General features: G+C 43.5%; 1 protein-coding gene across 1 annotated transcript in view; it reads right to left on the reverse strand.

Annotated features, from left to right (window-relative positions):
- FAM214A (family with sequence similarity 214 member A) overlaps positions 1-26,555 on the reverse strand; it is a 1,637,733-nt gene that overhangs the window by 1,309,018 nt on the left and 302,160 nt on the right. The window contains exon 3 of the mRNA XM_044078844.1: positions 21,829-22,031. Coding sequence (XP_043934779.1) covers positions 21,829-22,031 — 203 coding nt within the window. The remainder of the gene's footprint in view (positions 1-21,828; positions 22,032-26,555) is intronic.

Consider the following 26,555-nt stretch of genomic DNA (forward strand, 5'->3'; position numbering starts at 1 on the left):
AGGTACTTGCTTCCCACAAGTAATACAATTATTAACTTTTTCTGACATCGGTAAAAAGCAAGAAAAAAGTTTCCCCAACAGGGTACTTAGCTTTTATGAAGACTTCGGATCTGAAATTCAAACTCGAATATTTCAGTAGTCGGCTGACCAGCATTTGTGAAATGTTTCTGCTTCGGGCACCGCGTGGCAAGAAAGACTAAAGAAAATGGTGTTGGCTCCATGTTTTATACCCCTGACGACCTGACGTCATGGAAGAGAAGACAGCAACCGACGCAGGACCCAAGACTTTAGAATTCAGGCCGACTGAGGGCAACCTGCCAGCAGATTACCCAAATGTAATGACTGCAACAGTGAAACATGAAGAACATCTTCCTTGGAAGCTGGTGCCTGCACAGTGGCTCCGGACCCATCCAAGGTAGAGACATCCGCAGGTTCTGTAGTCAAAGAAGAGTCTCGCGGCATACCAGACTCTGAATGGGTCTCGGTAGTGGCCTGTGAATCCATCGATGTGGGCATCAGGGGCTATGAAAGCACCTCACTGAGTACCGGCGAACTGGCAACTAGCTTAATGGAAGCATAGTCAGCAGTTTTGGACTTGTGCGGCATGTCTCTGTCTTTATCCTTACTTTTTTTTCAAAAGATCGGTATTCGGATGGCTTACTGAACCCATTTCGGAATATGGTGATAGAGAGCGAAAGTATTTAGCGACAATAAGGCCCCGATGACGAATAGTTCGGGCGTTGAACAAAGCACAAAACTGACAGGGAGGTGCGTCATGGTCTGGGCCTAAACAGGTGACGCAGTAAGAATGGAAATCTCTGTGAGGTATTTGCTTTCCACAGGCGAGACAATTGTTAACTTTTTCTGACATCGGTTACAGCAAGAAAAAAGGATCCCTAATGGGGTACTTAGCACTTTAGAAGACTTAAGGATGATTCAGTTTGGAAACGAAACTCGAGTAATTGCCAACCGGCACTTGTGCGAACTGCTTCTGCTTCGGGCTCCTCGGCAATAAAGACTGATGTAATGGTGTCGGCTGCCTGTTTTTATACCCCTGAAGACATGATGTCAGTCCTGAAGCGACAGCAACCAACGCAGAAAAACAAAGTCTCTGATATTTGGGCCGACTGAGGGCTACCTGCAGGCAGATAAACCAAGAGTGATTACTGCAACAGTGAAACATGAACATCAGTAGTTGTGTCCAACCTTTAAAGAATGCCCCTGAGGAGGACACTGCCTTAGTGGAGTGTGCCTTTAAAGGAGAGGAGGAGAAGGGAGTGACCTACCATGGGTTATGTAACAGAAAGAGATGGTTTTAGATATCGAAGAGGATATGGTTTGCTTGGAAACAGGGTGCCCCAGGGCTCTTGGGTGGTAACAGATGAGGAGCCTGTCAGACATGCAGATGGCTTTGGTCTTGACCAAACAGTATCTGAGCTGTCTATGTACATCTAAGGAGTGAAGAACCCTCACTGCTGGGCTTTGTGGAGAGGGTAAAAAAGCTGGTAGGTCGATAGCCTGGTTTCAGGACAGTTCATTGACAAATTTAATGCATGAAGGTTTAGTTAGTACGTAAACATACTCTGTCCTTGTCGAAGATCGTGAAAGGGGGAAGAGGCCATTAGGGCTTGAGGCTCCGAAATGCTTCTGGCTGAAGTGATGGTAATGGCCACCAACAGCATAGTCTTCCAAGTGCAGAGTTAGAGGGAGTAGTCTTTGGCTGGTTCAAAGGGTGGAAGAGTATTTTTTTCTAGAACAAAATTTAGATTCCTAGGTGGCAGAATGGGCTTCCTTGGGGGCGTGAGATGTAGTGTCCCTTTCAAAAAGAGTCTTGACGTCTAACCTTGAAACCAAATGTGGTAACAGGGGCAACCACGCTGAGATGGCAGATAAATGGGTTTTAATGCAGGAGTAGGATAGTCCAGACTTCATTTGGTCACACAGGTAAGACAAGACCACTGGGGGCTCTGCTATCAGTGGTTGTAAGTTGTTTTTCTGAAACCATACAGAAAATCTCCTCCACTTGGGTACGATTTCATGGTAGGTAGTTTCCTGGCGGGCCTGCAAAACCTGAAGCATGTCTTCTGCATACAGCTGTCTGAAGGGAATCAGCGCCCTATCACCCACAGTGTAAGATTTACTGTGGACAGTTGGAGGTGTAAGAGTTTTCCCTTCTCCTGTGTGAGCAGGTCCATTCGTTGGGGTAACTTGTGGCGATTGCCCTTGGCTAGATGTAGTAACAGGAGGAAACCAATGCTGCCTTGTCCAAATGGAGGTGTAAGAGTTTTCCCTTCTCCTGTGTGAGCAGGTCCATTCGTTGGGGTAACTTGTGGCGATTGCCCTTGGCTAGATGTAGTAACAGGAGGAAACCAATGCTGCCTTGTCCAACAGGGAGTCACCAGCAAGATCTGAGGCTCATCTTTCTGAATTTTCAGTACGAGTCTTTGTATGAGAGGGAAGGAGGGGATGCATAAGCATATATCTCCTTCCATGGGACTGAGAGCATCCGCATTCCATGCTCCTGGGTGTGGTGCCCTGAAGCAGAAGATTGGGAGCTGCCTGTTCATGAGGGAGGCAAAGAGATCCACATCTGGAATACCCCATTGATGGACCAGGTCCAGAAACAAGTCCCTGTTCAGCATCCACTCGTGCGACAGGGTCATGGTCCTGCTTAATGAGTCTGCCATCACATTGTCTGCAGAAAAGATGTATACTGCTTGGAGCAGGATCTGTTTTTTCAGGGTGATTTCCCAAGCCTTCACTGTTAGCCTGCACAGGAGGTAGGACCTTGTCCCCAGTTTGTTGATGTACCACAGTACCCTGGAATTGTCTGTGTACCACCTCAGAGTTCCTGGTAGAAGCTGATCCTTGAAAATTATCAAGACCAATACCAAGGCTCTCATTTCATTGATACTGATGTGGTCTTTCTGAGTGAGAGCCCATGTGTTCCTCACTCTCCATTCTCCTAAGGTTGCATCCCACCCTGTGTCTGATGCATCTGTAAAGAGATCCTGGTTGGGGGCCACTAGTTGTAAGGGCAGGCCGGGAGTTGACTGAATCTGGGTTATCTACCACTTCAGTTCCCTGCCCAGGCATGGAAGCATAGGGATCATGAACTCTATGGGATGTAGGTGTTGCTTCCAGATTGTTCGCAAGTACCACTGGAATTTCATGTGAAGCCTTGACAGAGGTACCATGAGGATGGTCGAGGCCATGAATCCTAGGATTCTGAGGAATTCCCTGGCTGAAATGGCTTTGAGAGGTAGAATTTCCCGAAAGTAAGAAGTGAGCATCACAATTTTTCTGTGGGAAGGCAGATCATCATCTCCCTTGTCAGTATCAGACACCCCAGGAGCACCTGATCCTGTGAGGTTCATCAGGGAAGATTTTTTGAGGTTTACAGTAAATCCCAGATCTGTTAAGTGGGAGATAGTGAAGTCCAGGTGTTGTAAGGCCATGGTACTTGATGTAGCCTGAATGAGGATGTTGTCGAGGAAGGGGAAAAGTTGTATTCCCTTTGTTCTGGCAAAGGCCATGACTGCAGCCAGACAGTTTGTAAATACTCTTGGGGCCATACAGAGACCAAATGATAAAGCACAGAATTTAAAGTCTGCAGAATCCATTGATAAGCGGAGAAATTTTCTGAAGAGTGAATGGATTGGGATGTGTAAGTAGGCATCCTTTATATCCAAGGATACCAAAAAGGCCTGTGGAAGGATCAGGGGCAGAAGGGTAGGTAGAGAAAGCATCTGAAAGGAGGGAACCTGGAGGAACGTGTTGAGGTGTGATACGTCCAGGATAGGCCTCCAGGGAACTTCCTTTCTGGGGACCATGAAAATTCTTGAATAAAACCCTTTTCCTCTTGCAGGTGAAGGGACTTCCTGACTTGTACCCTAAGTGAGAAGTTCCTGCAGGACCTGGAGAAACTTGTTAGCTAGTCTCGGGGGGGGGGGGGGGGTTGAGGAATGCCTTTGGGAGTAGGTCTGACCTCTTAAGTCATGAAGAACCCCTGCTTTATGATAGATAGGACCAGAGTCCAGGGTAACCTGCTTCCAAGTGTGGAGGGAGAGGGAGAGGTGCATGGAAAGGAGGATGCCTGGGTGAAGAGCCTGGTAGTCACAGGCTACCAAGCTTCCCCTGAAAGGACTGTTTAGATGGAGTGGAGGGAACAGACCTAGAAGGGGGCTGTTTCCTGTGGTCCTTTCTGGTCTTAGCTGGCATTTTCCTAGCTGAGGTTCTCACAAAGGAGGTTTTGGCAGGGTAATTCCTTTGAAAACATGGGACTGGGGAGAAAATTATGTCTCAGTTCCTTGCCTTTAGTCTGGAGGGCCTTGAAGAGGTCATCAGCAGCTGTACCAAACAAGTTATTGTCTACAGGAGTGTCCAGGCGTTCAGATTTGATATCATCAGGAAGGGGCTGCAATCTAAGCCAAGAGTATCTCCTGATGACAGATCCAGAGGCGGCAGCCCTGGATGAAGCTTTTACAGCATCATAACTACACTTAGAGAGTGTTTGGTTACTTGGGTGCAGGAATTCAAGAGAGTGGATATCTTGGCCTTGGCTGGGGAGTCAGGGATCTCCCCCACATCTGCCATCACAGTCAGTTTTTTGGCCATAAGTGCTTGGTAGTTGATGGCTCTTACTGCTAAGGTGGCAGAGGTGTATACTTCTTTCTCCAGATTGCTCCATCAGTCTGCTCTCTATCTGAGGGCAGTAGAGAGGTGGAGGGAAGTAATTTAGAAGTTTTATCAGCAGCCACAGTAATAACTGAAGGGTCTGCAGATGGTGCTTTGTACAGGAATTTTGCTTCATTGGGGGCCTTATAGAATCTATCTGGGCATTCTGGTGCAGGGGGCTGCAAATCAGGATTTTTTGAAGCATCAGGGAAAGCAGGGTGTATGGAGGGGGTACAGCAGAGGGGCTAGGGGACTCCAACTGGAGTAGTTCTTAATATCTCTTTTGGGTCTCAGTGACCTGACTGCTGCCCCACTTACACAAATGCAGAATTTCTACAACAGTCTCACCAAAGCTGAAGTCCTCTCCTGGGGAGTCTGTGCCACTGGACTTCTCCTCTGGGGAGGCATAACCCAGAGGAGAAGCAATGGGAGGAATAAATGAGGAATCCATCATCAGATGAATCATGTTCTCCAGTGTAGACATCAGAAGCAGGTCCCTTAGGGGTAGAGGCTGAAGGAGCCAGAGTTGGGGCCTGACGTAAGGCCAGGAAGGCGTTTAGAAGGACTGGGGGTGAAGGCCTGCCAATTTGGAGGCTGTTCAACGGAAGGGGTAGACAGAGGCTGAGAAATATGCTTAGTCGTTTGTTTTCTCTTTTTATGCGACTCCGATGATGAAGAATTGGAGATACAATGAAGGATAGGAGGGACCGGACATCACTTCACTACATCAGAGCCTATATCTTCTCACACAACAATCAGAGACCCCACACGGACCCTCAGAAATTATGAGCTTAGGTTCCCCCTCAGCACCAAACTGAATGCCTGCGAATCCCTCCGGGATGTGACCTTGGGTGTTACACTAGCTTCTTCTGGGCTATCCGCCAAAAGGAAGATCCAAGGACTCCAGCTCGGACTCCAGGCCTTCACCAGCCTCGAGAGGTACGGCTGGATTGGAAGGTGCAGCAGTCGGTTCAGGGCTAGACTTTTTCACCTTCTTGACTGGAAGTTCTTCTGAGGAACTCAATGTCAGATCCATATGAGAAGCAAACTGTTTAAGCCTCTGATTCTCTAGGTAGAGTTCAATGCTGCTAAGTGGCTTCTAAGGGTTTTGGGGATGAAGGCCTGACAAATACCACAGCTGGTATGGTCGGGATCTTGGTCTAAGCAAAACAGGCAGAGTTCATGCGAGTCCTTATGTGGAATTTGCCTTCCACACCTACACTTGCCCTTCCTACCTGACATGAACTCAAAGCAGTAGCAAGCAAATAAAAAACCCTTAGGGGGTACTTATCTGAAGTCAAATGGTGCAAAATTACCATTTCCGAAAAGGCGACGGCCAAAGCTGGCAGTCACACAGGCGGCAGAAAAGTTCTGAAGAAGGTGCGTGCTGATGTCCATTTTATACTAGACATCCATTTACGACCGACTTCCAAAATAGAGACACGGGACGTCTCACACACCCCAGCAGTAGCATTTAATTTTTGTATAATGCCCGGACCTACGAGAGAGTCAAACTCTGATCGTACGGATACAGCAGCATATAAATAGAAGGACATCGTAATTTACCTCGACTGCCTTTGTTTTAACTTCATTAATTTTGTATCCTGAAAGACCCGAAACTGTTTCAAAATGTTCCACAACACTGTAATGTGTCTGCAGAAGGTATTATTTTATACCTGAAAAAAAACAAACAGAGCCAGCTTTACTTTACTACAAAATCAATTATATCCTTGAACTTGAGTCCCTTATTTTCTTTGTCAATGGTTCTAAATATAATGCAAATAACAAAGGGGAAAGAGAAAGTACAGTTGTGTACGCTTACCATAAATGTAGATGTTCGAGTGTATTCAGTGTTGCAGTCATTACATTTGGGTAATCTGCTGGCAGGTTGCCCTCAATCGGCCTGATTAAAAAAGTCTTGGGTCCTTCGTTAGTTGCTATCCCTTCTTCCATGATGTCAGGTCGTCAGGGATATAAAACATGCAGCAGACGCCATTACATCAGTTTTTCTTGTTTCAGATGTCAGGTGCCCCCCAAATGGGGAGCCAAATATTTAAGTAATTAAAAACACAAAAATATACCTCCAAACAAAAGCAAATACACCCAAAAAGGCTTTTAAGCATTGTAAAGTAAAGAAGAGGTATAGTAAGAGAAAAAACAGGGGGTTGGAGGGAGGGTAACCAGGACTACAACAGTGAATACACTCGAACATCTACATTTATGGTATGTGTACACAACTGTACTATGTTCTTCATGTTTCACTGTTGCAGTCGTAATCATATGGGTAGATTCCCAAAGCTATGGTTGGGAGGATGGATTTATACAGAATTGGGAGCAGCTATAAGGCCCTGCAGGACAGCAGTGGCAAAGTCAGCTCTGGATTTAGAGAAGAGAGGTAATGTTTGGTGAATGTATGAACTGAGCTCCAGGTAGCAGCTTCTAGAATGTCTCTGGTAGGAACACCTCTGAGAAAGGCTGTAGAAGTAGATGCAGCCCTGGTGGAATGAGATCTGATCCCCGGGGGGATAGTTTTACCATGGTGCATATAGCAGAAACGAATACAATGGCTTATCTATTTGGAAATAGTCTGCTTTGAAATAGCCTTTCCCTCTGCCCCTGCAGCAAATGCCACCAGTAGTTGTTCAAATTTTCTTTGAGATTTTGTCCTGTTTAAGTAAAATCTAAGTTGTCTGTGTACATCCAACCAATGCAGAATCCGTTCCCCCTTGTTCTGTGGATTGGGAAAGAAGGTTGGCAAATGAATGGTCTGATTAAGAGCCACACTGGATACTACCTTAAGCATGAAGGATGGATTGGTCCTGAGAGACACCCTGTCAGCTGTCAGCATGAAAAATAATGAAAGGCTCCAATGCCATAAGAGCCTGTAATTCGGAAATCCTTCTAGCTGAAGTGACTGCTAAAAGGAAAGCTGTTTTCCAGGAGAGAAATTTTAAAACTGCAGTAGCAGCTGGCTGAAAAGGAGTGAGAGTGAGTTTTTCCAATACAAAATTGAGGTCCCAGGCAGGGGTGGGAGCCCTCTCCTAGGCGGTCTTAAGTTTTTGGCCCCTCTGAGATACTGCTTTAGTAGAGGATGAGGGAAGAGGGGAGGTTCTGTGTTGTAATGAGCTGAAATGGCTGAGGCATGGATTTTTATGGAAGAAAAGGACAGGCCCTTGTGAAGCATCGCAGTTAAATACTGTAAAATCTGAGGAATATTGGACACTGTTGAGCTTATCCCTTGTGATTGATTCCAAGCACAGAATCTTTTCCATTTGTTAGCATAAGATTTTCTAGTACTAGGCCTTCTTGCCTCCAAAATGACATCCATCACATGTTTGCTAAGGGATGCCAAAGATGAATTTAGGTGATCAGCCACACTGCAAGATTCAGAGTTTGGAGCTGAGTGTGCAGAATTTGGTTTTTCTGCTGAGAGTAAGTAAGGTATCTGAGGCAGGTGCCACGGTGGAAGGTGTGACACATTGCTTGCGCAGGACTGGGCACCAGTGTTGGCGAGGCCAGTCTGGAGCAATCAAAATCATTTTTGTCATGTCCTGTTTGACTTTTAGTAGAAGTCTAGAGAGCAGAGGCAGAGGGGGAAAGGCATAGACTGATAGGTTTTTCCAGCTGAATGATAGGGCATCCATTTTCCAGGCTTTTTTGTGATGAGTTCTTGTGCAGAATTTGTCCAACTGATAGTTCTGGGGTGAGGCAAAGAGATCTATGTCTGGACTCCCCCATTTGTGTGTCAACATGTTGAAAATCTGTGGTTCCAGTTTCCATTCGTGTGGGTCCATGAGATTTCTGCTTAGTTCGTCTGCCAGAGTATTCAGCATTCCTGGCAGGAATTGAGCTTGTAGTTGTTTTTGATAGGTCAAGGCCGTGTTCCACAATGCCATGGCTAGTCTGAAAAGAGAGTAGGAGTGTGTACCCCCCTGCTTGTTTATGTACCACATAACTGTGGTGTTATCGGTCTTTATCATTAATTGTCCTAGATGAAGGTAGTCCTTGAAGGTTGTCAGTGCATTCTGTACAGCTAGCATCTCTTTCTGATTGATATGAAGGTGCATTTGATTTGGGCTCCATTTGCCCTGAATGCACTTCCCTGCCAGATGAGCCCCCCAAGCATAGTCTGATGTGTCTGTAGTTAGGGTTTGGGCGGCAGGGGGTGGAGTTAATGGCAAACCCTTATTTTGGTGGCAGGCCTCTGCCCACCATAGTAACTCTAGTTGCAGGCAAGGTATGATAGGAATCATTGTTTCCAGGCTGTGACAATGTTGACTCCATAAACTCTAAGTACCATTGAAGTTTCCTCATATGCAGTCTTGCATATGCAGGAGGCCATGAACCCCAAGGCTTGCAGAATTTGTCTTGCAGATAAGCAGGGTTTTTGTGGCCACCTGTTTGAAGTAAGTCACCAAATGAATTTGCTTTTCTGGTGTAAGGTAAGCCATCAGGGCAGTTGTATTCAAGCTTGCACCCAGGAATGTAATTTTTAGAGAGGGTAACAGTTGTGATTTATTTTCGTTTATGGTGTACCCTAGACAAGTTAGAACCTTTTTTACAAACGCCAGATGTTTTTGAAGAATGTCCCTGTTTTCTGCCTGAATTAGACAATCGTCCGGGAATGGATATATTTGAATATTTCTTTGCCTGCAAAATGCAATTACTGGAGCCAGGCACTTTGTGAAAACCCTGGGTGCAGCAGATAAGCCAAAGGGCAGTGCAGAGAAAATACAGTTTTGTACCTACCATAAATGTAGATGTTCGAGTGCTAATACAGCTGCAGTCATAACAGATGGGTTTTCCTGCCGTCAGGCGGGTCCTCGGTCGGCTGAATTCCAAAGTCTAGGTCCAGCGTCGGATGTCGTCGCTTCTTCCCTGACGTCAGTGTGACAGGGGTATAAAAGAACCAGCAGACGCCATTTTCTTCAGTTTTTCTTGCCCCAGATGTCAGGTGCCCCCAGAAGGAAGGCAAAACATAAAATGTATGTAATAATGCAAATGCAACATAATCAAAAAACAGTAGTTGCAAGCAAATACACCATAAAAGAATACCCCAATGAGGTTGTATGAGGAGGTGTTAGCCATTAGGCCTGTCCCAAGAGGGGAAGGAGGGAGGGAAACCTGGACTGCAGCTGTATTAGCACTCGAACATCTACATTTATGGTAGGTACAAAACTGTACTATGTTCATCGTGCATACAGCTGCAGTCATAACAGATGGGTAGAATCCCAAAGCTAATAAAGGGGTGGTAGGCACTAAGTGGAACTAGGAGGAGCCAGGATTCCCTGTAAGACTGCAGTGGCAAAGCCCGCTCTAGTTTTGGAGTACAATGGTAGGTGATAGTGCTTGGAGAAAGTATGTACAGAACTCCAAGTGGCTGCTTCCAAAATGTCTTTGGTAGGAACCCCCCTGAGGAAAGCTGCAGAGGTAGCTGTGGCCCTTGTGGAGTGAGATTTGATGCCTGTAGGTACAGTTTTACCATGAAAAGAGTAACAAAAGCATATGCAGTGGGCTATCCATTTTGAGATTGTCTGTTTGGAAATAGGCTTCCCTTGAGCACCTGTAGCATAGGACACAGAGTTGCTCTGATTTTCTGAAAAGCTTTGTTCTGTCCAAATAATAACGGAGCTGTCTGTGAATGTCCAAGGAATGCAGTAGTCTCTCCCCTTTGTTTTGTGGATTAGGGTAAAAGGTAGGTAAGTGGATAGCCTGATTCAGGGCTACCCTGGATACTACCTTTGGCATAAATGAAGGATTGGTTCGTATTAAGGAAACTCTGTCCTGATGGAAAATGATGAAAGGCTGCACAGCCATGAGGGCTTGTAGTTCCGAAACCCTGAGTGCTGAGGTGATAGCTAGAAGGAAGGCTGTTTTCCATGACAAATATTGCAGATCTGTTGAAGCAGCTGGCTCAAAAGGAGGCAGGGTTAGTTTTTCTAGAATGAAATTGAGGTCCCAAGCAGGTACTGGTTGCTTCCTTGGGGGTTTTATATTCTTAGCCCCTCTGAGGAACTGTCTTAAGAGAGGGTGAGAGAATAAAGGAGGATCAGTGTTGTACTCTGCAGAAATGGCTGAGGCATGGATTTTGATGGAGGAGAATGAAAGTCCACTGCTTAGCATCTCAGCTAGGTACTGTAATATTTGAGGTAAATTCAGTATTCCAGGATTCTGACCCTTTTTCTGATTCCAGGCACAAAACCGTTTCCATTTTGTGGAGTAGGCTTTTCTAGTAGAAGGCCTTCTGGCCTCCAAAATGACATCCTGCACCTCTCCTTGGAGAGTAGGGTCTGCTGTGAATTTAAGGAATCCTCCATGCGGCTAGATTGAGTGTTTTCAGCTGACTGTGAAGAGTTCTGAAGTTGTGCTGAGTCAGTAGAAGAGGCATTAGAGGCAGGATCCATGGTGGGGAATGCATCAGGCTCATCAGGAGTGGGTACCAGTGTTGTCTTGGCCAGTCTGGAGCAATGAGAATCATCTCTGGTCTCTCTGCTCTGGCTTTTAATAGAACTTTGGGCAGCAGTGGAAGAGGTGGAAAGGCATAAACCGTCATTGTTGTCCAACTGAAAGAGAGTGCGTCCACTTTCCAGGCCTGTGGATGAAAGGTCCTTGAGCAGAATTTTGTCAATTGGTAATTTCTGTGAGTGGCAAAGAGATCTATGTCTGGCCTTCCCCATGCTTGAATTATCATTGTAAAAACTTGAGGATGCAACTTCCATTCATGTGGATCTGTCATATTTCTGCTCAGGTCGTCTGCCAGCGTGTTTTCCTTGCCTGGCAGGAACTGTGCTTGAAGTTGGATTTGTAATTCCAGAGCCATGTTCCAAAGAGACATGGCTAGCCTGCATAGGGGGTATGAATGGGTTCCTCCCCGTTTATGTACCACATCACTGTGGTGTTGTCTGTCCTTATCAATAGCTGGCCTGGATGCAGTAGGTCTTTGAAAGCCATAATAGCATTTATTACTGCTAGCATTTCCTTTTGATTGATGTGTAGGTGCTTTTCTTTTTGTGACCATTTGCCCTGAATGCACCGATCTGTCATGTGTGCCCCCCAGGCGTAGTCCGAGGCATCTGTTGTGATGACTTGATTTGCTTGAGGCTTGCAGAATGGGAGACCTATGTTTCTTTGGCATGCTTGAGCCCACCACAGAAATTCCTTTTGAAGACATGGAATCAGTGGTATAATTGTTTCCAAACTGTGGCTGTGTTGAGACCATAAGTCTTTTAGGTACCATTGAAGTTTCCTCATATGCAGCTTTGAACATGGGATTAGCAGGATGCAAGATGCCATGAATCCCAGAGCCTGCAGGATTTTCCTTGCAGTCAGCCTGGTGAAGGTTGCCAGTTTTCTGAAGTATTGAGTTAATTGCCCTTGTTTCTCTGGCGTGAGGTAGGTCATCTGGGTGTTTGTATCCAAGCTGGCACCCAGGAAAATTATTGTCTGAGAGGGTATTAGTCTTGACTTCTTTTTGTTGACTGTGTATCCCAGAGATTTCAACAACATTATTACAAATGCCAGGTGTTTCAGAAGAGTGTGTTTGCTGTCCGCTTGGATCAGGCAGTCGTCCAAATATGGGTATATTTGTATCCCCTGAAGTCTGCAGAAGGCAATTACTGATGCCAGGCATTTCGTGAACACTCTAGGCGCAGTAGATAAGCCAAAGGGCAATGCAGAGAATTGATAATGGGTTGAACCTGCAAGAAATCTGAGGTATCTTCTGCAATCTTGTCTGATTGGGACATGCAGGTATGCCTCCTTGAGGTCCAATGTTACCAGCCAAGACTCCTTGCCCAGCATGGGAAGAAGCTGCTGTAATGTGGGCATCTTGAATTTTGGCAGTAAATATGTGTTTAGGATGGATAGGTCCAAAATAGGTCTCCAATCTTTGCCCTTCCTTGTTACCAGGAATAGTCTGGAATAAAAACCTTGACCCTGTTCTTGTGCAGGAACCTCTTGAATAGCTTTCATGTCCATGAGATCTGAAATTTGTTTTTGTGCCTCTGCCCTTTGATTGTGTGTCAGGTTTGGCATGCCTCTCATTTTTGGAAGGGTGTGAAAGTGGAATCTGTAGCCTCTGTCTATAATGTCCAGGATCCATTTGTCTTTTGTGACAATATGCCAATTTTTCGAAAATAATGCCAGTTTTCCGCCTACAGGTGCTGCCATTTGAGCCTTGCTTGGCATGCAAAGGGGAAAGTCATAGGGTCTGCTTTCTGAATGGCTGTGAACTATCCTCACCCCCCTCTTGGTGTAGGCGTTTGCCATTGTCTGCCTCTAAATGATCCTTGAGATTGCCCTCTACCCCTCGGGCGCCTGTATCTACCTCTTTGAGGTCTGTCCGTGGCTGGAAAGGACTAATTTTTTGAAGGCCAATTTCTACTGAAACGTGGGGGTTGTACCTGTAGGAAATCTTTCACTGTTTGCATTGATTTTGCCTTTTCCTCCATTTTCTTTAATACCTCCTCAGCTTTAACACCAAACAATACATCTTTTTGAAGAGGTGCATCTAGTAATTTAGCTTTGACATGATCTGGTAAGGTTTGCTCTTTGAGCCAAGCATGTCTACGTATGACTGATCCTGTAACAGCAGCTCTACATGAGGCCTCTAAAGCATCGAAACCACATTGCAAGGTATGTTTACCCACTTGCTCTGCACTATGCAACAAATCCTGCAACTCCTTGAAGTCTGGTTGTTCAGGTTGTGACATTTTGCTTTTCAACTGAGATAACAAAAACTGTTGATACTTTAACAAATGGAACTGACAGTTTAATGCCCTCATGGTTAAGGTGGCCGAGGTGTATACCTTTTTCCCCCACCTTTCTAAAGCTCTGGAATCTCTCTCTGAAGGTAATGGATTTTTGGCAGTGGAGGCCTTAATTCCCTTGGGACCCTGTGAAATAGTTTCTGGGTCAGCCGCATGGCTTTTGTATAGGAATTGGTGTGAATCAGGAACCCGGTAATACCTGTCAGGCTTCACTGGAGCTGGAGGTAAAGAATCTGGGTTAAGGCTGGCCTCAATACACATCATCTAGTATGTCTAAGACAGGAGGTATAGCCAGAGGCCTGTGCTGAGGGAGCAAGAGGAAATCCCTGAGCCTTTTCTTGGAGTCTGAGTACTCTTGGCCTTCCCAGTGGAAGTGTTCCCTCAAGGTACGCACGGTTTCCCCAAAAGAGTAATCCTCAGGGGGGGAGACAGAGGGAATGGACTCGTCTGCATCAGAATCTTCGAAAGGGGAGTAAGAATGTTCCTGGTCCTCAGAATGTTCTGAAGTAATGGAGGCCTGGTCCGAGGAAGGGTATTCTTCCTCCACACTGGGCCTTTTGTCCGTGGGGGGTTGAGAACCCCTGATAAGAGTAATCAAATCCTCAGCCATTTTGAGCATCTGCTTTTTAGGCATGGGGCCTTGAGAGGGGCCCTGTGGAGCTGGTCTTTTAGAGTGCATGGCTGCTTTAGATTTAGTGTAAGCCTTAATGGAAAAAGAAGGTGGTGGCCTGAAGACACCTTGAGAGGTGGCAGGCCTGTCTAAACTCTGAGTTTCCCCGCCAAGAGTGGCTTCGGTATCTGTAGTCGGGGTGTGGGCCGAAGAGCCTGCGACCTCGGGCACAGAAGACACCGCTAATGAAGTGTCCTCGGTAGTCAGGGGCTGCTTAGGTGCCTCGCTGAGAACCGGAGCACCTGTAGTCGGCTTTAGCGTGGTGTCGGTAGAAGTCGCGGACCTCGTATGTCGGTCTTTATCTTTGCGTCATTTACTCAAAATGAGAGTCGGAGTATCCGACGACATGTTGTAATTAAACTTTTTGCCAAAATAGTGTTGGGCGAACTCCGCCCGACGCTTAATAGTGCGTCTGTTGAATGTAGCACAAAAACGACAGGCCAAGACGTCGTGGTCTGGGCCTAAGCAAGGAATACAGAAGGAATGGAAATCCTTATGCGGTATTTGCTTCCCACATGAAATGCAATTATTAACTTTGTCTGACATCGGTCTGAGGCAACAAAAGTTTCCCCAACGGGGTACTTAGCTTTCAAGAAGTCTTCGGTTGAAAAATATTCGTAATCGCAGGAGCTGGCCAACCGGCACTTGCGAACTGCTTCTGCTTCGGGCACCGTGCGGCAAGTAAGACTGGAGAAAATGGCGTCGGCTGGTTCTTTTATACCCGTGTCGCACTGACGTCAGGGAAGAAGCGACGACATCCGACGCCGGACCTAGTCTTTGGAATTCGGCCGACCGAGGACCCGCCTGACGGCAGGAAAACCCATCTGTTATGACTGCAGCTGTATGCACGATGAACATCTGGTAATGCAAATAGCCTGCTTTGAAGCGGAGGTATCTTCTGCAAGATTCCTTGATTGGGACATGCAGGTATGCCTCTTAAGTCTAGAGTTACCAACCAGGCATCTTTGCCTAGCATAGGAAGTAACTGTTGAAGAGTCAGCATCTTGAATTTTGGAATGTCCAGAAATATGTTTAGAGTAGATAAGTCCAGAATTGGACGCCATGATTTGTCTTTTCTGGCTACCAGGAAAAGTCTTTAATAGAAACCTTGTCCCTTTTCCTCTTCTGGGACTGGCTGAATAGCTCCCATGTTCATGAGGGACAGTACTTGTTTCTGGGCCAGTGCCCACTGACTTGGGGGCAGGTCTGGCCGTTTCGGATTGGCAACGTGTGGAAATGAAATCTGTATCCCTGGGATACTACATCTAAAAACCCATTTGTCCTGGGTTATAAGTTGCCAGTTTCTTACATGAAGTGCCAGTTTTCCCCCCAAAGGGGCGGCTGAAAGGTAAGTGCTTGGTATGTGCAGAGGGAAGTCATTGAGACTGCTTACCATAGGGAGGTGCGTTATTACCAGATTTGGAAGTGGAGGCACCCCATTGTTTTGATCTAAAAGTCCCTTGTGACTGAAACCTGGAGCCTTTGGAATGACTGGGTTTGACCTGAATGGCTCTCAAGGGAACTGGAAAGGACCAGTTCTTAGTAGGCCAGTGCCTAATAAATCTTGGAGGTTGCACTTGTAAGAAATCTTTCACAGTTTGCATAGATTTAGCTTTATCTTCCATCTTTTTTAAAACTTCTTCAGCCTTATTACCAAAGAGACGGTCCTGTTGTAAAGGAGCATCCAACAATTTTGCTTTAATATGATCAGGCAGAGTTGGCTCTGAGCCAACCATGCCCTTCTTAGCACTGAGCCAGTTACAGCAGCCCTGCAAGAGGCCTCCAAAGAATCAAAACCACATTGCAAAGTATGTTTTCCAACTTGTTCAGCTGAATGCAATAAATCCTGTAAATATTTATTTTCCACAAAGTCAGAAATTAACATAATTTTCTGTTTAAGCAGTTCCATGATATGCTGCTGGTATTTAAGCATATGTAACGGACAGTTTAAAGCCCTGATTGCCAAGGTTGCAGAAGTGTAAACCTTCTTATCCCATCTATCCAGCGCCCTGGAATCTCTATCACAAGGGGTAGGATTTTTAGCAGTAGAGGCCTTAATGGCCTTGGGACCCTGAGAAATGGTTTCAGGATCTGCAACAGGATTTTTAAAAAGGAATTTGTGGGAGTCAGGAACCCTGTAGTATCTGTCTGGCTTACAAAGAGCTGGAGGCAGAGAATCAGGAGCCATACTAGATTCTGAAAAAACATCATCAACAATGTCTAGGACAGGAGGTATAGCCAAAGGCCTATGTTGAGAAAGAAGAAGAAAATCCCCAAGTCTCTTTTTGGATTTAGGGAAATCCTGACTTTCCCAGTGGAAATGTTCCCGTAAGGTATGTAAAGATTCCCCAAAAGAAAAAATCTCAGGGGGAGAAGCAGAAGGAATGGAATCTTCTGCATCAGAGTCCTAAGTAGGTATAGACAAATCCTGTTCATTAGAAGAGTCAGAAGAAATAGAATTCTGTTCAGAAGATTCATAACCAATAAATTGCCTAGGCCTCTTAGAAGGGGGGGGGGGGTTTGGCTACCCCTGATCAGAGTAATTAAATCTTCAGCCATTTTGATCATTTGTTTTTTAGGCATAGTGGCCTGCACGTGTAGGCCAGGCGTCATTTTTTTAGACATAGATTTAAATTTTGGCCTTAGTTTTGAAGATGGCGTCAGTCTAATGTACAAATCTGTTGGCCTGAAAACACCCTCAGAAGCCAGTGCCTGCACAGTGGCTCCGGACGCATCTAAGGTAGAGACATCCACAGGTTCCATAATTGAAGCATCTCGCGGCATACCGGACTCCGAATGGGTCTCAGTAGAGGCCTGCGAATTAGAAGTAGCGGGTATCAGGGGCTGCGAAAGCACCTCACTGAGTACCGGCGAACTGGCGACTGGCTTAGGAGAAGCGTCATCAGTTTTGGACCTCGGCGGTCTGTCTCTTTCTTTGTGTTTTTTAGGAATTCTAGTAGTCGGAATGCTAACCGACCCATTTCTGGATAATTAAAGCATGATCCAAAATATTTAGAAGCAAAAATATACCAACGTTTAATAGTGCGTTGATTAAATTTAACACAAAACCGACAGCAAGGTACATTGTGGTCAGGGCCTAGGCAAGGAATACAGTACAAATGAAAATCCTTATGAGGTATTTGCTTCCCACAAGTAATGCAATTATTAACTTTTACTGACATCAGTAAGGAGCAAGAAAAAGTTTCCCCAACGGTTTACTTAGCTTTTTAGTTGAAGACTTCGGTTCTGAAACTTGAAAACAAAAATTTCACGAGCCGGCCAACCGGCACTTGCGAACTGCTTCTGCTTCGGGCACCACCCGGCAAGACAGACTGATGTAATGGCGTCGGCTGCATGTTTTATACCCTTGACGACCTGTCGTCATGGAAGAAGGGACAGCAACCGACGCAGGACCCAAGACTTTGTTAATCAGGCCGACTGACGGCAACCTGCTAGCAGATTACCCAAATGTAATGACTGCAACAGTGAAACACAAAGAACATTACCCCTACCTGGTTCCTCTGCTCAAGCAGAAATTATCAGAAAGGACCCCACTCACTTAAATTTTCACCTCCGATCCCTCATATATCCTTCTAATCAACCTTATACTTTTTTCATTAAACGCAAATTCTTCCATTGCCCTGCTCATAAAGTCCAGCTTATGCTTTCTCTGCATCAAGACCCACCAACAATAACTGTATTTTCTTACATTCTGCTTCCCTCTGGATCATCAATGTTTGTTAATGTCAAATGTTTGCCTCCTATCCACAAAACCACACTGATCCATACCTATTAATTTTGGCATTACTTTTGTCAATTTTTTAGCCACTATATACATGAACACTTTATAATCATGGTCTAGTACTGAAAGGGGCCTGTATGACGCAGGGTGCAATGGATCTTTACCCTTTAAGTACACCTACCACTGCTTTCTTCCAGGATGCTGGTATTTCTCCTCCTCTTAAAATACTGTTAAACAAAACCTTCCAGATTTTTATCAGTTTTTCCCTCCAGGTTTCTAAACTTCCACAGGAATACCATCTATTCCTGGGGACTTTCCTGTAGATTGGTTATACATCACAAATTTTTTATCTCATCTCCTCCTACCCTAACAGTTAGTAATTGAGCCTCATTCTACCTTTAACCTTAGCATATTTAATTCTTTCATAAACACTTCCATTTGATTGTTACTTCCATATTTCTCTGCTTTGTACAGACTTTTATAGAATTTTTATGAAATATTTCTAATACCTCTACAAGATATTGTTATCTTCCTTGTTATAGGCTCCCTAAGCTTGGTGACAGCCATTTCTACTTTCTGTTGCCCGAGTCATTGTGCTAAAAGTTTTTGTGCTCTAACGTTATTAAAAAGAAGTTGCTTAACAGCAATCTTTCTAAACTTGTACATATTATCAAGGGAATCCCTTACTTCCCCTTAGCATTCTGCAGTTGGATCCTCTTGTTCTGTGAGATTCCTCCTATTCTGGAATACATCATTTGTCAGTTCCTCTAAATAATTATTGTTACTTCTTAACTGTGGCTCCTTTTCGTTTATTTCCACCCTATTTTTAAATTCCACTCCCCATCTGAAGCTCTAGCAAAGGAATTGGAAGCCAGAGCCTGCAAATGGTCTTGGACCCAACAACAACCCCTGCCTTTGGCTTGTAAAGATGTGGAGGGGTCAAAAGACACACTGGGTTACAAAGTGTATTCACCAGTGGTCTCAGACACTTCCTCAGTCATTGAAAGGGACTGTGAAGGCTTCTCCTGTCCTCTGAATCACAAGCCTGGGCAGACTGGCCGATGACAAAGCTGTGTCATCTGCCTACCTGTGAAAGTTTGGATGCTTCTTGAATTTTTGAGGGGGAGTTGTGAGAAGGACTGGCAGATACCAAACAAGTGAAAATCCTTGACATCCTTTTCCTAGATACTGTGCGAGGGATTTGGTCCTAAGACAAACAGCATGCTTGTTAAAATGAGCACAGTGGACACAATTAGCAATGTTGTGCTCAGTGTCTAAACAAAAACTGCAAAGGGAATGAAAGTCCCAATGTGGAATCTGCTTTCCACAAATCAAGACAAACATTAGTCCTAGAACTCATCTAATCACACAAACTCTAAAGAAAAAAAGGAAGTTTTTCCCCAACCAGGCACTTAGCTTGAGAAGTTCTCTGGTCTTCGGATTGACAGATGCAGTATCCAGATGTGTATGCTTCAGGTTCCAATGGCAAGAAAGAGCTGCAGGATGGCACTGGCCAGTGACCCTTATACCCAGATGTCCTGATAGGTGCAGGGCATCTGCCAGTCCAAGAGAAGGGAGTTAAAATCTCTGGTACCTGTGCTGACCAAAGGCTAACACAGCATATGGTAATTACTGCAACAGTGAAACAGTGAACATTTTGGGATGGCACAGAAGAAACAGAAGCTGGTAAGGGAATAACAAATACCCTCTACAGTAGCCAGTCCTCATTTCCTCTCTTCAGTTCCTCAACCAAACTCTCAGGGTCCTGACAACAAGGGTTTGGGCTTCCAAGATGGCTGCACACTGATCAAAAGGCTGAATTAAGCTCTCCTAGTGGGAAAACAGAAACATGTAAAAATGAAAATAAACAGACATCCACTGACACTATCAGAATAAAATTCCGTCACTGCCTGGGTGCTAGCAAAGAAATATGGAGAAACCCGGTGAGAGAAATCAACCAGAAACAAAGAAAATGCTGTCTTGGAAGAATCCTGCAGCTGTTCAACAAAAAGTAGTTTGAGTTTCAACTTTGGTACAGTACATGCCTTCCTTCCAGTAATTTAATGGAAAAATAACTCAAACACACTCAAAAGTATTTAAAATAAATGGAGAGCACCAAAGGAATTTATCAACTCCACTATCAAGAGAGTCCTGACAATAAGTCTCTAGAAAAATTACATCCACAATTACCTGCCTGAACATATAAATGAGAAATGAGTACCTCGGGCATACTGTCCTGCACAGGTATAAACCAGCCCCTGGTACCCTAACAATAATATCAAGACACTCAAAATTATAAACAGCCACATGCAAATTTGCAGCAGAAGCTGGGAGAAGTGTCTTAAGCAGTTTTTCTTTAACACTAGAATCAAGAAAGTCTTCTACCTCCTCCAATGCTTGATCCTCTAGGGAGGATTACAAAAGGAACAAGCAAAATGGGTAATGATGTGATCCAAGTCATAAATAACATATGAGAATACACTCTTACACATAACTTGTCCAAAGCTTTGAACTTCTAACAGGTGGTAAAGCTGGAAGATTTAATAGCTGTTGGAATCTCTGCTAGCAAGAAGAAATCAGAAAGGAGTCTACCCTAAAAACACTTCAGCAGGACCTTACCCAACTCCACTGGGAGTTACTACACCTACAGAAACCCTCCTGGTAAGTACACTCTGGTTGTTTCCAAATTTACAAAAACAGCAACCTTGAAGATGTACTACATGGATGGAATGACAAACCGCCTCCTCCTCACCCCCATACTCATCAATATGTTTCTGACTGGAAGGAAAACAGACATAGGAGAGACTAAAGCAGGCACAAACTCTCTCAAAAGGGAGGTGGCTATTTGAATGTCATTAAAGGTGGCAGTGGGGTTGAATAAGCCTGTGCAGGGTGCAGCATTAGTCCGTGCTCCTTGATGGTACACATTGCCACCTTGTGAGGATATGTCCCATAAGATAAACATCTTGCAAATATCACAATATCCAATACCACCATCCCCACTGTTGAGAAAGAGCCCATAAGAACCTCCTCAATCTGGGTCAATGACACCTGCAGAGAATTCTCTTACTGCTTTAAAGTACTGAACACAGAGCATGTATACAAGATGCATCTCTTAAGATACTATCCAGGGAACATCTCTCAGTTCTCTCTAGCTGCAGATGAGAACAAGATCAGCCTCTTACGGGTTAAGTGGCTGGCAACACAATACTGCCTTGGAGCAGAATTAACTGGAAGTTGTGACCAGTGCCTAACCGCCAACTCATTCATCTTCTTTCAATGTTCCAGCACTAACCTTAGATTAAATTAAGGACTATCCCATTATTTGCTATAATGCTCATCATCAACCAATGTCATCTTAATGGAGTGAAACAGTCTTACACCTTTTCTCAATCTCTGAAAGGCTGGATTGATAATGACACTTAAAACACTGTCTGACAACATGCAATTCATCTAAGCAAAAGAGATACTGGTGGAATGGATCCTGGGTTATGATACAGAGGTAAGCAATGGAATACTATGCAGGGTCTTAGCTACAGAACAAATGAACTTTCTGCAATGAATATGGAATGGGGAACAAAGATTATGTAAAATCTCCTAGTCTAGAAAACGAAGCCATGGCAAGTACTGGTGGGGGACACTGGAGCCACCAAGTGCAAGAACAACAGTGAATCGGGGAAAAAGAGACTGGTGAACAGAGAAGAAAAGAGGAATGTCAGTTAACTCACTGCAGATGGCCTCCTAGATTACATCAAGAATTACTTTTTCTCATACTTATCTGGTATTATAAATACTTCTAAAGTTTTCAATTTTCTGCATCAAAATGTACACTAATTTGGTTACATTTTACAGAAAAACGTTTTCACTGGCACGCTAATAGAATGTATACATAAATCTAGAACATTTCCTACTTTTAAAGTAGATTGAAACTCAAGATTAGCTGGCATTTGTTAAAAATAAAACAATCTTACTGTCTTGGAACTGGCTCCAGAATCCATCTTTCCAGCAACAATGCATCCTGTTTGAATGCAGGATCATTAATATCACTGCTCTCTGATGTAGGCCCATCATCACTGTAGCAGCAATCAGGAAGCAGCATCACCTCCACCATGATGGGAATATTATTCCTCCATAGCAATATAACATCAGACCTCGTCTTTCTGGCTTGAAGACACTAAAAATGTTCAACAGCAACGTAAGACAGCTGCAATCTGAATGAATTTACTTTGACAAACATTTTCAGACCAGCTCTAACATGATACTTGTCACCATTTTAATTAAAACTGTTAAAATGCATGCAAAGACTCCAAACAGAATTAACTTTGTCTTAATATAAATAAATTGGGGAAAGTATACACAACAGTATACAACACACATCAAAAGAACTGCAGCAAATGTTGCTGACCGTACAGTAAATACAGTGAATAACCTGCAGTTAAGTACAACACAACTCTGCATCTTGAGGTTTCAAAGGAATATGGGTCGAACATATACATGCCCTGCTTCTCTAATCAGATTATTTTCCTGACAGAAAGAACTTGAAGCTCAAAGGCTTTGCAGACAATGCAATCTGGAGAGATGCTCCACTCCCAAGCAATCCACATAACTCATGGGTGTGTCAGAATGGAATCTTGTGGCCACATTTCCTGCATTTTTTAAACTTCTTTCTTTCTCCATAATGAAAGACCACTCCACACACAAAAAAAGAGCACAACACTTCGCAAAAACAGCAAACTAGGAGAGCTAAAGCCCAACTATCCAAAATTTTGAAACAAATATGATCTACAATAACTGTTATATACATTTATAGATTCTCACATGAAATATCGAATGCTCAAAAGACTGAAGAAAAAAGAGATCTATCTTTTTAGATAAATTCCAAAGAACACTAAAAAAGAAAAAAAAAAGACCATTTAATGCAAGGAGCAAGCTACCTCTCAACCTCAGAGCAAGAAATCTGGATAAAGACACAAATAATGGGAGCAACAAAGGCCCAAAAATAGGGACACTTTCTAAATATTGCTCTTACAAACTTAAAGTTGATAGAACAACAGGTTTTGCATTAGCATGACCTTTCTGAAGGGTAAGAAATCAGAAACTCGGATATCTGTCATTTTCTGACTTCAACCCTCAATGATTTGCCAGAAATTCACAATTTTATGAGAAAAAGGCCAAAAATATGCAGACAAATCTGGACATTGTGTGAAAATCTGCACAGTAGAGAGGTATGGAAGTCTCTGTACCCCCCACATCTGCTGCTAACTTGATATACCAACTCAGACAGTACAACAGTAGGGAAAGGGCAAATTCCCAGACCCTGATGCATTGCAATCTCATATGCAGCACAAAGCAACCAGCAAGCTGCAAAGAAAAAAGTGCATTCCCTCTTAAAGATTACACCCAAATATGGAGTTTATTTTTTGTTTGTTTTAACAAGTGATTAACGGTGATGACAATGGGAAGAGCATGACACCAAGAAAGGAAAAAAAAATAAAAAAAAATGCTTCCCCAAAAATAAAAAAGGAGCTAGAAAGGTCTAAGAGGTACGAAAAGTATTAGGAAAACAAAACTATCCAGGGTTTACATATCAATTTAAGAGTAGGAAATGAGATCTGATGCATCTCCACACACAAACAAGGGCATTATGGGAAAATAATTCTTAAAGGGGCTCATAGCTGGAGCACTAGTTTTGTCAGCTCGTATCCAACAAGTAGCTCGAGAACTCATACTCCAGATCGGATGGACAGACTGAAAAGGATACCTGCATTATCTACACCCCAAGAATGATTTACTGTTATTATTATATTATTTTCTGTACAAGTTTATGCCATTACTTTTTAGGATACATTATTAATGTACAGAAAGGCCACCTACTGCCCCTGATTGATGACAGTGTGCTGGTACAGATTTCAGATGCACAGCACATGTTTGCAGAAGTGTATATCCAAGAGTTGTTCTAAAACACTTGACTCCAACCTCTGTTTTCAGTTCAGAAAAAAAATATGATAGTGGGTAACCTCTTTGGAAAGATCTTCCACATTTCTGGAACTTTCTTCCAGGATCTGTATTTCTATATTGAACATGTGTGTGTGTGTGTGTGTGCACATTTATACATGTTTATTTATGTATACGATATCCACATATGTACACATCTTTGCATGCTTCTCTAAGCCTGATGAGACGCTGGAGGCAGGACCCAGGATGTTATGTGCTCAAGAGGGGGTGGGGAATGGGTTTGGCATAATGGTTAAGGTCTTCGCCTCTAAGGAGAAAGTGCAGCATTTGATTCTGACCTCTGGATATTGGCAAGGCTTAAAATGGGCATTCCAGGCAGTTAGCCTAATATTAACCTATGAACCTAAAACATGGAAGTTTACCTCGAAAGTGAAGCTCAAGAAGTGAACCATGACATTCATGTGGAAAAATTACAGTTGTGTAAATAAACATAGATGTTCAAATGGCCAATGCTGTAGTAGCCTCAGCTATACTAGTAGATTACCCTTGCTTACTACATTTGGGAGGTGGAAGGACAACGTTCCAGAAACCTCTGGAGAATGGTCCTAGCAAAGCCAGATCTACGCCTAAAAAAAGAATCAAGCTTGTAATGCCTTGTAAACTTATGTATAGAGGACCAAATTGCTGCTTATAGGATATTTCTAGAATAAAACCTGTTCCAAAAAGCCACAGATGAAGCCAAGCACCTGATATACCGGGGTCTTGACCCTGCCTGAAACAGTTTTGCTGTGGTAAGTATAACAAGAGGCAATAACCTAAGACAACCACTTGAAAACAGTCTGTTCTGACACAGGTTGTCCCTCCTTAACATCACAAGAAATGAACTCCTGATTCAAAGATCTAAAAAATTTAGTTCTGTAAAGTTAGTACCAGAGTTGTCTGTGGACATTCAAGGTAAGGGGTAGCCTTTTTCACCCTTATTTTTAGGTGCTAGAAAAAATGGGGAGATGGATAGTTTGGTTTAAAGTAAACTCTGATACCACTTAAGGCATGAAAGATGGATTAGTTCTCAAAGAAACTCTGTGGAAAAAAAGACATGGTTTACTCACCATAAGAACTAGAAACTCAGATACTCTTCTTGCAGAAGCCAGAGCAATCAGTAAAACAGTTTCCCATGTTAAGAACTTCAATTCGGCCAGACTGTCTGTTCCAAATGGAGCAAGAGTTAGCTTATCTAACAAAAAATTAAAATCACAAGGAGAGGTCATCAGTTTTCTGAGAGACCTCTTATGTAAAATCACTTGGAAAAAAAAAAAAGTTGTGTCTTACCATAACATTCCATCTATGTTGTCGATCTTCACTTATCCTTGACTGTGGGTTTGGATCCGTATCTCAGAACTGAATCAGCCGTTATTCCAAGCTTGCGCCTTCCAAAAACTCTCAAGCTTAGGTCTACTCATAATGCTAACTCTCAAGATTACCTCAGATTGACTTTGCATAAAATAGTGACAGACAGGAAATAACAGATGAGACCATATCTGTAATCATAAAGGAATAATCAGTCTATTGGGATATATTTGTTCTACCAAGAAGCCCGAAAAGCAGTGGGAAGGAAGGTGGGGATTTCAAGGATAAGTGAAGACAGACAACACAGATGGAACGTTATGGTAAGACAACTTCTTTATCTGATGTTGTCCATCTTCACTTAATCCTGAGCACCATATCCAACTTGTAATGAGTAATAAAGTATGCGGGGATGCCCAAGTAGCCGCTGTATATATATATCATCTACAGAGGCTCTGGCATAGAAAACTGCGGAAGTGGCTACTGCCCACACAGAATGTGCTTTTATGGGTCCTGGCAGCTGCACTTTTCTCTTATTATAAATGAAGATTATGCAGTCCTTAAGCCACTTAGCCACAGTAATTTTAGAAACTGGTTTGCCCAGAGAAGCAGAAGAGAATGAAAAAACTGATCAGATTTTCTGAATTCCTTTGTTTTGTGAAGGTAAAAATGTAATTGCCTGAATATCTAGCAAACGCAGACATATTCGCCTTGGTTTGAAAATTTGGGGAAAAATACAGGAAGTTGTATAGTCTGATTGATATTAGTGTCAGACACAACTTTTGGAAAAGGAAGGATTTGTTCGTAAAGACACCCTGTCCTTTTGAAAGATTAGGTAAGGAGGCTTGCATGATAAGGCCTGTAACTCGGAAATTCTCATAGAAGTAAGAGCAACCAAAAAAAAAAAGAAGTTATGTACTCACCATAACATTCTATGTGAGTTGTCCATCTCACCTTCATTCTTTATTTGTGGGTTTGGAACTGATCCTCGGTTCTGACTCTGTCTACTAAAGCTAGAGGTCTTCAACCAACTCGTGGCTTTACTCCCTTATCCCATGATGCTTCTAGGGCATTCCACAGATCTTGTTTGCCGATAAACTAAAGTGTGTGTGTATGTGTATGTGTATGTGTATATATATATATATATATATATATATATATATATATATATATATATATATATATATATATATATAAATATATAAACACACACACACACAGGAATCCTTCATAACTTTATAAGCTAAGAAGAGGGTCAGAAACAATCGGATATCAATTAAAAACCTCTCGATCCTCCAGGAGCTAAAAAAGGATGGGGGCAAATGGTATCAATTGGTAATCTTGCACAGAAAAGGTAGAGATAGCTCTTGTAGAATGAGCTCTTATTTTGTCTGGAAGT

Source organism: Protopterus annectens, chromosome 7.part1 (assembly GCF_019279795.1).
Source record: "Protopterus annectens isolate FY-2018-M chromosome 7.part1, PAN1.0, whole genome shotgun sequence".
Taxonomy (NCBI): Eukaryota; Metazoa; Chordata; order Ceratodontiformes; family Protopteridae; genus Protopterus; species Protopterus annectens.